Below are 13,156 nucleotides of genomic sequence, written 5' to 3' on the forward strand. Positions count from 1 at the left end.
AAAAGTACTTTTTATAAAACAACTTTTTTTAATCGCAATACCAAACACTTTAAATCAACTCCAGGTTAAATGAGTAATCCAATAAATCTACAAGATACCAATTCCCGTAACTCCAATTAAAGAAAATAATTCACCTTCCCTCTAGTTATCTATAAATTAAAATTATATACAAAATCATCGGTGATCTGATACTAAAAGTTTGATATTAAGGAATTTATTTTTCCTCTAATTTCATATTCAAACTCTGCAGTTACTAATATATATATTAATGGTCATCGGAGATTCAGGAATTGTATGAATTAATCAAGATACACACAAACAAGTCAAACACCTCACATTAATTAAAAAAAAAAAACCACAGACAAGACAACACCAACGTATCCAAAACCCACATCCACCAGTCACCAGAAGTGGCAGCCCTGCTTACAACCGTTGCAAACATCGTCGGTCACAACAGCAGCGCTGCCTTCAGCCCCTACGAAAACCTCCTCCACCATCGCACTTCTACATAACCCAATTATATATTTGACAAACCCATGTACCCCACCATGCAGTGAACAACCACCGTCTCCAATATGTCAAGACACGCCAACAACCACCATTCTTACATCTCAATGATGAGAAAGAAAGAAGCGGATCCATGACTTCGATAAAGAAATTTAATAGAAAAGAGAGAGAAAGAAACGGATCCCTTGGCAATAGTAAATATATAGAAAAAAGAGGGAGAGGCAATAGTGAGCGAGGAGAAGCGAGATGAAGGAGCCCCCCCCCCCCCCATTGTGGATTGGTGTTGAACCGACAAGAGAGAAAGAGTTATGTTCAATAAAAAATATATAAAGATAATTGAAAATATATATATATATATATATATATATATATATATAACCTTGTTCTTATTTAGAAAAAATATAAATAAAACTATTAAATAGACAAATTTAATTTTATATTTTTTATCCATACAACTAAACATACTTTTTATTTTTTTATTAAATAATACTCTAAAAGGCGTGAGGAAAGCACTGTAGCTTTCCACGCCCGCCTATCTTTAATTTTTTTTCTTTTTTCTTTTTAATTTTTTTGTTTTTATTTAAATTTTTTTTTGTTTTTTTCTTTTAATATTTTTTTAAATTTAGTTCGTTAATGTTAATTTTTTTTAGTTAGTTATCAAATTTTCATGACATGGATCCTGAGTTTGACGAGTTAACCCAAAATATTTTTTTTGCTTTTTTTCTTTTTAATTAATTTTTTCATTTAGTTTAGTTTGTTAATGTTAAATTTCTTTCTATTCAATTATCAGACTTTCATGACACGTATTTCTGGCTTGACGGGTTAACCTGGTTTGATGGTTTAACCCAGTTAACCCGTCAATTTTTTTTCTATTTAGTTATCAAACTTTCATGACGCGAATCTCAGGTTTGACGGGTTAACCTGGATTGAAGGGTTACCTCAGTTAATTCAGATTTTTTTTATTTTTCTTCATTAGTTTTTTTTCTTCATGTTGGTTTTTTTTCTTTGTTTTTTCTTTTTCATTAATCTATTTAATTATTACACTTTTATGACATGATCTTGCAACCAGACCCACATCCAAGGCTATTAAATCTGGTGTTTCAGTCAAACTCACTTAAACTTAAATCATGCAAGTTTAATGTTATTATTAATATTATAAATATTACTTTTGGATCAGGTGTTACAGTGAAATTCAAAATTCTTAGATATAACTTTACAAAAAAACTTAATATTTTTAGATCTTAATTTTTTTATTTTTTTATATATAAAAAATTAACCTATAGTATCGCGTATCATGTAACTTGTATATTATTATACTGCGAAGAAACCTTCGAGCATAAATGCCTTGTGGGTGTATCGTTTTTCGTGCAGCAAAAAATAATAGTGTCGGGAATCATGACCCATAAAACTTGGGTAAATTTTGCAATTTGCATGGTACATGAACAATCATAGCTCTGAGTTAGCTAGGCTTTGTTGATATTATTTGAGTATGAATTTATTAGGTTGTGTTTTACTCGTATATATGTATTTTCTGTCTTGTAATCATAACAATACAAGACAACCTAACTAGTGGCATGTCAAGTAAAGAAAAACAGGAAAAAAAATAGACAAAAAATCCATATTAAAAATGTCTAGAATAAAAAAAAAACATATCAATTAAAGAAAAAGCATAAACGTTAAATTAAGAAAACATAAAAAATAAAGGGACCAATTATGTTATTAATATGCACTTTAATAGTTTTAGCTAAACATGCCATCAAATTATATACCAAAAGAAATATAATTAGATTAAAAAACTTGATAACTGTCTCAGAGTGCTATGTGTAGACCAATATTGATAACATGTTTTTTAATTAAAAAAATAATCAAGAACTCAAAACTGGTTTTTTACTTGGGTAGAAGTTTTTTTAAAAAGTTATTAACTAGCATAGGATACCTTGGGGAGCTTGATTATGATAAATGAGGATAGAATATGAGTAAAGAGTTGCCATCTAATTTTATAATAACTAGAACCTTAATTGATTTTTAAAAGTTAAAGGTATTAAGTTCATTATATAATATAGAATATGACAATCATTTTACATATCCTATCTAAGATAAGCTGTATTATGTTTATTTGTTTTTTAAATGATAAAATTACATATTATGCTCTTACTAAAAATTTTATAAATTGATATATGTGAATTTATGATAAAGAACCACAAAAACTTAAAGTAGTAATTTGGGATTTGGACTTGGAAATAAAGCTCAATCATCACTTTTAAAATATCAATGTTGGATTTGAGAGGAGAGTAAATGATAAATTAGGCTTCAAACTTATTTTAATTGTTTAAAAAAAACTTAAAAACTATTATTCACTTTTAATGGATCTATCGGGTTCCCATCAATCGAGTCCTAATTCACTTGTCATATTGAAAGGGCTAAGAACACAAAAGCCAAAACAAAGCCATACACACCAACAATAGATATTAGCTCACTTACCTTTAATGCAACATTCCAATTATAGTTTATAATTCCTATACCAATTTTGAGTGACAAAAAACATACAAATCATTAAACGAAGTAAAAAATATGAAAAAAAAACAAACACTTATTCTAATATTTACATAGAGAAATTTATTTACCCTTAATCTGACATCCAAGAAAAAACTTAATTAAAACTTATAATTTCTTGGTTATTTTGTACTTATGAGAAAAATGCAAATCATCAAAAGATAAGCAAGAATAAATTTTATTGACAACAAATATTTACATACAAAATCAACTTGCTTACTTTTAATGTGACATCTAAAGAAATACCTAATTAAAATTTACAATTCATGAACCAATTTTGAGTTATAAGAAAAATACAAATCATAAACAAATATAACTCACAACAAACAAACAAACAAACAAACATCAATCATATTAAGATCAAATTGTTAGATCTCAGATAAGTTGTTTCGTTCCCGTCCTCCTAACCCATTTACAGGTATTAATTCTAACCATGTCTGGACCCCAACACTTCAAATATTCACCATCACACACACACACACACACACACACACACACACAAATATTAGAAATGAGTTGGGTAGTTGTTGCGCGTGGTTGTCATCTGTTATGACATTGTCAGAGCTTGTGAATGGCGACGTGTGCAATCCACTCACTCAGTGCTAGATATGCAAAAAACACACAATTTTTTTTTGGTTTATAATGGTAATTGTGATTTCTAGATCGGATAGAAAAGCTATAGTTTTTGGGTGATTTTGTGTGGATTTTGGCTTTTTTTAGACATATCTGGTTTTTGGATTGATGATGGATGAAAAGGAAGGCCATGTGGTAGAAGCTTGGTTATGATCGGTTCGACAATGACTATGGGTGGTTTTTATAGGGGGGTTTGAATTAGTGATGTTGGGAGTTTATTGATGGGAACGATGATTGACTGCTATTGTGGTGAAATGCGATGGTGGCAAGGAGATTGGTTTCAGGTCAATGGTTATTGGCGTTGGGTTGACGTTGAAGTAGTGTTGTAGTTACTGTATAGGCTGGAAAGGATGAAAAAGAGTTGTAATGACTCGGTGAAGGAGGAGATGAAGGGTTGTGTATGGTGGGTTTGTAAGTATGGTAGTGGTGGCTGATTTGTGATATGAAGGGTAAAAGAAGGTTAAGATAGATTGTTATTGAGGCTAGAAAAGAAGAAAAGGAAGAAGGTGGGTGGCTAGGTTTTTTTTTTCTAGTCATGTTTCCTTTTTTTTTCCTTTTTTTTTTATTCTCTCATAATTTTTTTCTTTTTTTTCTCTAGGTTTTTTGTATGTTTTTTGTATGTGTTTCTCTGGTATCTTTGTAGCCATTTTCTATTTATCTTTTGATCACCTCTTATCACTTATCTATTTATCTCTCCATCTTCCAATTTTTTTATCTCATAATTGCTTTAGAAAGGAACTCAAACTCTCATATTTATTTTGGTTCTTATTTCTTTACTCGCTTGTCTCTTCACTCCCTAATCTTGTTCTCTTCTTTTTTTAGTTTTTTTCTTGTTTTGTTTTTTAAAAAACATGTTTTAAACAAAGGGTCAAAAAGAGTTATGACATTACCAACATCTTTCATTGACCAGGCTTAACTCGTATTAACCTGTTAAATCCACGATCAAGTTATGAATCTAGATAGGTTTAATAACTTTATTTTTTAAAAAAAAATTATTTTTTATTTACTTACATGATAACTAAATATACGATCACAAGAAAACAATTGAACAAATATTTTCTTCAAAAAATCATGCTATGTTGTATATAAAGAACGATTTGCTAATATTGTAAAAAAAAAATTTATAATCTTATTCAAAAATAAAGTAAATCAAATTATGCTTTAATAAAATAACATAAAAATATATTATTAATTAATTTCAAGATTCAATAAAATAATATTCTATATTAATTTAGTTTTAAAATTTTAAATTTAAATTGAAGGAAAACAAAATAAACTAAGTAGATCAAACATTAGGGTTGGATGGCCTAACTGTATGGCCCATTTAAAATAAATTCAGGCATGTGGGCTTGCCAAGGTCAACCCGCACACCTTGACCTTCTTTTTTTTAAAAAAAAAAAGTGAATGACATAGCATCCACTCTTTTCTTAATTTTTTTATTTAAAAAAATAATTGTGGATGATATGTTATTTACTTGTTCATTTCAGCCACAAAAAAAGATGCTAAAAATTTATTTTTAATCTATTTTTATCTAAAACACACCCATAAACATCAATAAAACTTCTAAAAAAGTACATCAACTCAAAACTCCCCAAAATATATTTAAAAAAATAAAATCAAACCAAAAAAACTTTTCTTCCTCAACCCCAATCCAAGGAGAAGAAAAGGAAAAGGCTCTATTTTAATTACACAGTGCTCAACCTCACTAAAATTCCAGATCAAGTGGCATGTTGATTAAGGGAACATTTTGGATTTTCAAATCAACAACATGAGAAATTAAATCCAAGAGCACCGGGGATGTTGGTTCTCGAAGGCTGTGGGAGACAATGGCATTAATGGTGTCACAATTCCAAGTCATATGTGGGTCCATTTCTAGGATTGCATAATGCAAAGGAAGCCAAGTGTTGAGTTCCATTGCGTGCCCAACATATGAGACAGGAGGACTTGGGAGTTACCTTCGTGGTTTTCAAGGTCCCCATTTCCAGTTGTACCAGAAGCCCAGATATCCTAATTACAAATATACATCTCATAGAGACTTCTTGCGAACTAATTTATAATACAAAGAAATCTTTCATTTATTCTAAATATGGATTCATGGGCATTATTTTTTTTCCCAAGATTTGCAATTAAGCTTATGGTGGAAGATCTAGGAATCTATAAGATTCATCGACTCAATCATGGATATTTATTTAAGCTTGGACCCTACCTAAAGCATTTTTTCGCACAGCTTAACCTCACATGATGCACCAACCTACAAGTTGTTACGTGGCTTGTGTATAATTTAGTTTTTCTGCACATGCACATATATACTTGTATATTGGTGATAGCTTTTCTGTAATTATGATATGAAATCCTCAGATTTAATGACGGCATTTTCCTAGAAAACAAATATATATATATATATACCAAGTAAATTTTTAAAACAAATGGGAAGAACAAGAAGAAAAAACGGGTATCTAGCTTTTTTTCTTTCTTTAATTTGATATCTTATCAATTAAATTCTTGTACAAACTAATGTGTCGATTTATAATTAATAAAATATGATTCCTATGATTTTTAAACAAGTAATTAATCCTTCGTATATAAAAAAATAATTGTCTCATGTATTTATATAAAAAACTTATATGAAAAGTATGTTTATACATTGAACAATATTACTAATTTATTACAGGGGTTAAGAATCCCACAATTAAGCTAAGAAGCACGACATAAACGGAACATCGCAACCCCTGAAATCGAGTCAGATGGACTAAAAAAAGATATGATTTAAATAATTTTAAAAAAAATAAAAAAGTGAATATAATATATCAATTAATTTGTTCATGTAGCTCTATCTAAATAATTAATAGAGTATTAAGAACTAAGCGATAGATAATTCTAAAATATGAAAGATTTTTCCATAGCATATTTTCTAATCTCCCAATATCACGGTATGCATTAATAATCATGATCTACACTTACCTAGGGATATTGATTTAGAAATTATTCCCATGTTTGGTTCGATAACTATGCCTTGATTTTGCTTTGAAAATGCATGACATTTAGCAGATGCGATAATACTGGCCGGATCCATCTTTTTTTAAGAACCTTGAGGAAAGTTTCTGATATTTAATTTTACTTCAACAGTTCTGAGAACACAGAGTCTACGAATATCACACATGCATGGACGCCTGCACCCTCTCAACTTCACAGTATGATCCATGGAAACACATTAATTTGGTGTTCAGATGAAGAAAAAAAAAAGGGGAAAAAAGAGAGGAACACCTTCTTCACCATAGATAAAGGGTTTAATTCTTTACAAGTCCCCGTGTAGGTGTATAAAAAAAATCGCAAGAAATCAGCATGAGAATCGTATATATAATATAGGATTTGGTGGATGGATTTGGAAGTATGTAAACACGTAGACAGCGTTTTCCAAGGGACTTGTTTATGCATATACTTGCTTTGTAAATCATGTGGAGTAATATAGTGCACCCTGGCTTGTTCTGTAAGAGTTTGCATGTGCCCACAATCTACAGTAGATATGATATTCTCTACATCTCTCTCCACTAAACTTTGTCTAGTTTGTTCTTCTTTTTTCCTTTCCATATATTATATGATACTGTTGAGTAGATCACTCATCAAATCACACCTAATCCCTTCTTTTATTACCCTCCTTGCTCACATATACGTGCATTCACTCATATTACATCCACATGGGATGATAAATTAATCGATGGTGAAGAGACGAGATCTCGAAAAGAGTATTTAGAGGTCCCAAGTATGCTATTTGAGCCCTCGCACAAGCTCACTCCTTGAGAAAATCCTTCAAAAGAAAAAAAAAAGAATAATAACTCGATCGATATATAGTAACTGTGTGTGATATATATGAATAATTAGATTACATAATGACAAACGTCTATGAGGCAGGTATGTGAACCATCTGATTCACGGCATAATTTAATAACAACGAACACATTTTTTTATATATATAAAAAAAAAACAGTATTGTATTTCTTTTCCTTTTCAAAGTAGACTTTGTTGTTCAGAGGTTGCCTCAAGCATTGGTAATCGAATAGTTTTATGGAGACCACGGAAATGCGGACTACTCAGGCCAGGCGAGTGGTATTGGATTTAAATGCAGCTTCTAAAAAGTTAGCGTATAATATATTTTTTTGTGTAAAAAATCAGTGATGGGAGACCCATTTTTATATGGGCAAGAGACCTAAGGAGTTGGGATTCATAATTTGACTAATATAAAATAGCCATACCCTAATATATATATATTGACTTTGGACCGTGAATATTGTTAAATTCAATGCATATGTGATCAATATATTCCACTTCTCCAATCTCATGTTGCCATGTTTGCCGCAAACTAATACTGAGCTCAATTTAATTAGTCCATCTAGCTTTAATCATCATAATTAATATTATTGATTAATTAAGTCAGACTACCTTTTTTTTTTGCTTACAAAAACATTGTATCATATAAAATCAAATCACACAATGTAACTGAGGTCATCAATTATTTAGCTTCTTCTTCTTCTTTTTTTATAATCGTTTGATTTTATTAAAAACATAGCTATTTAGATAGTACCCATAAAAAAAAAGACAAGAAAAATTATATTGATAATTTTTTAGAGAAAACAAATCAAAATCATATCAGTAAATCTTATGATAATTTGTTCAAAATTTAAAATTATTTGTACTGATTAGAAAATTAGATCCTGAATATATAAATAAGTGATTATAGAACTTCAGCCAACAATATAAATAATAAAAAATCAAGATAAAACAGCAATCAAGATTTGTGCAATATCTTCTTGAAAACAATATTATTTTGGATTAGCTATATATAGTTGTGCTCGAGGATAAAAGCTTTCAAGCTAATCCACTTTTCTTTTATGTAGATAACTTATTAAGAACTGAACATGTACAATAGGCTGGCAAATCAATATTTCATGTACATGTTGAATCTCGCTGCCTCATTTTGTGGTCAAAATCAATGCTGAGGGCTACAAACACCATGAAGCGACATGGTTTATTAATTTAAGAAACAATTAGGGGATATATATGCGTTCTAGTAAACTCGTGGAGTAGGTTTTAATTTAGCAACTCTTGAGGTTAGGCATGGAATATAATATAATAATATTATATAAACTTTTCGTAACCATATTTAACCAATAATTTACGGATGATTTGATTTTAATTATATATAAAAAGAAATTGAAGTGTCATTGGAAGGGATAGGTGGGGTCTTGGGTAATTGCATGAGTTCACATGTCTGTTTAAGAAAATTGGAGGATTCTCACTTTCCACCACACAACAACTCATAACCTATGACCCACAAATCATGCGTTAAACAGCTCGATTAGATTTGGTTCCTCCCTACCCACTTCATAACACGATATACACTTATCTGCTTCAAAATTACCACGATCTTTACCTAAAAAACAAAAGATTTAGTTAGCATCTCATTAATTTCCCACTGATTTTAATTAAATATGGGGATTTTGGACTCCTTTGAGCAGCATATATCTTTCGCATTGAAGGCATTTTCATGAAAAACGCTCAAAGAAATAGAAGATTAGGGAATTTTAATGATCATAACCACTTTGGGTTAGAATGCCGAGAAATCTCCCCTCTGATCATTACAAAGAAATCCCTTAGAAGCTGCAAACAAGATTTCTTGAATCTATAATGGTTAAAATCGATCTGGTCTCCCTATACTCTTAAATGGAATAAAACGTTTATTGTATAATTATTATTTAATGAGTTGCTTAATGCAGTTTTTACAGCTGGGGCTTTTTAGGGTTTTGTCAGCTATGCCTCACAAATGGGACCACCATAGTCATCCCCCCCCACAAAAAAAAAACAAATTATTTACTAGATCAATACCACCATAAATGCAATTCTAACCCCCACCATCCTTTGGAGAGCGTGTTACATATATATATATATATATATATATATATATATATATATATATATATATATGAAAGAACATGAGATAAAGTTGAGCAATATTTTAATTAACATCTAGCTAAACAAGTACAAAATGAAAGCAATTTTTTTTATAAAAAAATGTAAAGGGTCATGCTCCTTGCTGATGTTCTATGAATGTCCTTATGCGGAAGCCAAATTCAAGAAGTATAGTGAGTTCATTCTTAATTTTTTTTTTTTGAGACAGTATTAGTCCAAGTTTAATTCTAAATTAATTACTGGGTTGAAGTTTATATGTATTGTATATCACTACAAGTTGAAATAATTTAATCAATTTTCGTTTTTTAATGAGAGATTAACCTTTTAATTTAATTGTCAGTTGAGGTGCAACTTAATTAAACAAGAAAAAAAAAGATTCTAGAAAATGTTGTATTAGTTTAGTCCCGATCCATTAATTAATCAATTAATTAGGAACGCTCTATAGTGGCGCGTTAAGTAGCATCTAGTGATATGGTTAATCAAAGATTTTTAGAATTTTAAACACGCTAAAGAAAGATAATCGCTTTCAAGTCATGCTAAGTGTAGGCAAGTGTCATAAATATTATTTTTTAAAGCATTTTTTAATATATAAATATATTAAAATAATATTTTTTATTTTTTACAATTTATTAAATTAAAATGATTTTAAAAAATTAATTTAAAAAAAATCAAGTTTTAACAATAAAAAAACAGGTTAAACATCAATGTCAAAAAGCCTATAGTCTACAAAGTGCATAACTAGAGAAAATAAATTAAATTAAGTAATTAATTAGTTACAATAATATAATATAGAAATGGTCATTCAAGACTGTAATATAAAAACAATTTATGGGAGTTCTAAAAAAGAGGCAAGAGGGAGGGGAGCATAAAATCTAAGTATATATTTCTATTAAATCTGCACACAATCTGATCCAGCGATGCAATAATTACTAGGGTATCAAACAGCTTAAAAAGGGTCTTGGAGATCTCCGTTTCCTCAGCACTAGTTTGCCTGCAGAAAGTTTTTGTTTTTCTAGTAAGAGAAAGCTCTGGGATTTGCAAAGCAAAGCTGAGACATACAGTACCTCAATTCTCTTGCACACAGCTCACATCATCTCTCTCTCTCTCTCTCTCTCTCTATCTCTCCCTCTTTCTTACACACAAATAAAGAAGCAAGAAGAGAAGAGAATATCATGGATAGCGGTTATTTTGGAGAGCCTAACTTTGGAAATAATGAAAGAGGTGGCTCTTCAAGGAAAGGCAAGAAGAGCAATTCAGACAAGCCTAAGCAACCGCAGAGAGGCCTCGGTGTTGCTCAATTGGAAAAGATCAGATTACATGGCCAAATGGGTTGTAATTACCATCCCTCCCTTCACAGTACTCCTTACCCTACAACTTTCAACCAGCAGGTATCTCTCTCCTTTTCCCTCTCCACCTCTCTCTTGATCAGTACTGATGTATATAATTAAGCTCAGTTTTTATAGGGTTTGTAGAAGTTTGTGGAGTATGGACTTAATATACAAGTATGTTGGTTGATATACGTGCAGGAGGATATAAGAGTGCAAACAGGCTATTCATCGGCACCATCCTCCTCTTTTTCTTATTCTTCATCAGCAGCAGCAACCTCGGCTTCCTATGGCTACCCCCACACCATGGTATAGGAACTTGCTTTCTTTATCTCTTCCTTTCTTTAATTATTTATTTATAGAATTGATAACCCTAAATTTCATTCTAGTCAAAATTACATATATGAGCTCACATCTTGAATGGGAAATCAATCGTGTGTGTGTATATATATATCAATATATACATATCCCCACTTAATTTACACAACTGTGCATCTTGAATGATTTTGTTATAGATTATTAATAGTGATGAGGAAAATAGAAAGAAGAAGGACAAATTTAGTTGCAACCAATTGGATTTTCATTAACGTTTAGAAAGTAGTCCTCTCCATCATCATCATCATCATCTAAGTCTTGCTTAATTCGAATTAAATTGTAAAGGACTTGCTTCCAATTTCAAAATAATTTCCTGTACGTACAAGCACTCTTCAAGGGATCTTATTATTTCCCTTGGAAGCTTGATTTTATTTCATTTATTCTTGTTTCTGTATTGTTTCGAAAGCTTAATTTGTTTAGTTATTCATCTACACAAACCCTAGTTCCTTGCCTGTTAAATATATTTATGAATATTCCACACCATCTCATCTTTTCTCATCATGTGGCAAGGAGGAGGAGCTTAAATTAATTTGTCTGACATTTGCTTTCCCACAATATGCCTTGTCCGAAAATCATCAATCTTACTTGGTATTGCAGATGGGGATCGGTGATTATGATGGAACGAATATCAGATATGGCGATTCTCAACCCTCAACTGCAGCAAGGTAATTAAGCTCCTATGCAATTTGATTTAATTCTAGAGATAAGGGCTTGTTTTTTGGAGCAAGGTCTAGATTTTCATGTCTTTCCTTGGAAGTTTGCTCAACCTTAGTTACACTAGCTAGGTTTCTAATGAATCAATATGTTTAATTTCTTTATACATTAGTTGGAATTCCGGACATGGCATCCATGAGGCTCAACATTATGCACAACCAAATTCAACTAGGCACCTTTTGCCTCTACAAGCTGAGGTAATTAATGCCTTTATCCTCCATAAATTTCTACGTACAATAAGATTCTCAAGCTAGGATTCTGGTAATGTGATACATCATGTTTTGACATCAATCTCTTTCATGCTCTTGTTAATTAGGACACACCGCCAAAAAAGAGCAAGAAACACCGAAGTAGCTCAATGGGCTCTAGCAGTCAAAATTCTGAAGCAAGTGACACTCAAGAACTAGATTTGGAGCTCAGATTGTCAATTTAATCATCATTCTTCTGCCAATTAAAATCGAGGATTCTTTTTATGCTCTTAATTGTTGATTGGAAGTTATAATGATGATTGGCTTGGCTTTGGAAAACCGCACCACAAGGTAGGAAATGGTGATATGAAAGAGCCTGAACTTTCATTTGAAAGGGATCTTAATTATGTTGACCTTTCATTTGAAAGGGATCTTAATTATGTAATTAAAGATCATGGATTCACTTTCTGCATAAGAAAATGAAATTTTCTTCTTGTTCATGAAATGTCAAAGAAACGAGAAAATTATAGTAATCATCCAGAATTCGTGCTTTCGTTCATGTCTACCAGTCAGCATCTAGCAAATCACAGTTTCCTTGATGAAACATGTCTAACTCATAGGATGATTAATGCTTCTGTTCTCTTACCCCCTTTTGTTCAATAGCACTAATTAACTTTATTAAAGAAGATAAAAGAGAGATCAATAAGAATAAAACAGGTTAAACCTGATACTAAAAGGGTGATTAATCAGAGCTGTCCTTTGACGAAAAAGTGATGGACGACCTTGGAATCTCCACGTAATTTCTTTTCCTGTGTGAAAAATTTATGCATTGTCAAGAAAAACTGAGCTTGGAATGGATTGATTATAACACTTTGATGCCCGGTGCACTGTTATTCA

At 31.0% G+C, this 13,156-nt stretch overlaps 1 protein-coding gene across 1 annotated transcript; it reads left to right on the forward strand.

Annotated features, from left to right (window-relative positions):
- Positions 1-10,509: 10,509 nt before the first annotated feature.
- Positions 10,510-12,812, forward strand: LOC133674146 (protein SPEAR3-like). Its single transcript, XM_062095149.1, has 5 exons — positions 10,510-11,045; positions 11,184-11,291; positions 11,955-12,022; positions 12,184-12,268; positions 12,388-12,812. Exons 1-5 carry the CDS (start codon positions 10,830-10,832, stop codon positions 12,502-12,504), a joined length of 594 nt encoding a protein of 197 aa, XP_061951133.1. The 5' UTR covers positions 10,510-10,829; the 3' UTR covers positions 12,505-12,812.
- The last annotated feature ends 344 nt before the right edge of the window (positions 12,813-13,156 follow it).

The sequence above is a fragment of the Populus nigra genome, chromosome 15 (assembly GCF_951802175.1).
Source record: "Populus nigra chromosome 15, ddPopNigr1.1, whole genome shotgun sequence".
NCBI classification, from domain to species: domain Eukaryota; kingdom Viridiplantae; phylum Streptophyta; class Magnoliopsida; order Malpighiales; family Salicaceae; genus Populus; species Populus nigra.

Bases quoted from the DNA above. Each gene is read 5' to 3' on its own strand.
- LOC133674146 (XM_062095149.1), top strand. From the start codon at position 10,830: ATGGATAGCGGTTATTTTGGAGAGCCTAACTTTGGAAATAATGAAAGA. The intron at 11,292-11,954 runs GTATAGGAACTT...TTGGTATTGCAG, and splicing joins ATGGCTACCCCCACACCATG to ATGGGGATCGGTGATTATGA. The intron at 12,023-12,183 runs GTAATTAAGCTC...TTTATACATTAG, and splicing joins CAACCCTCAACTGCAGCAAG to TTGGAATTCCGGACATGGCA.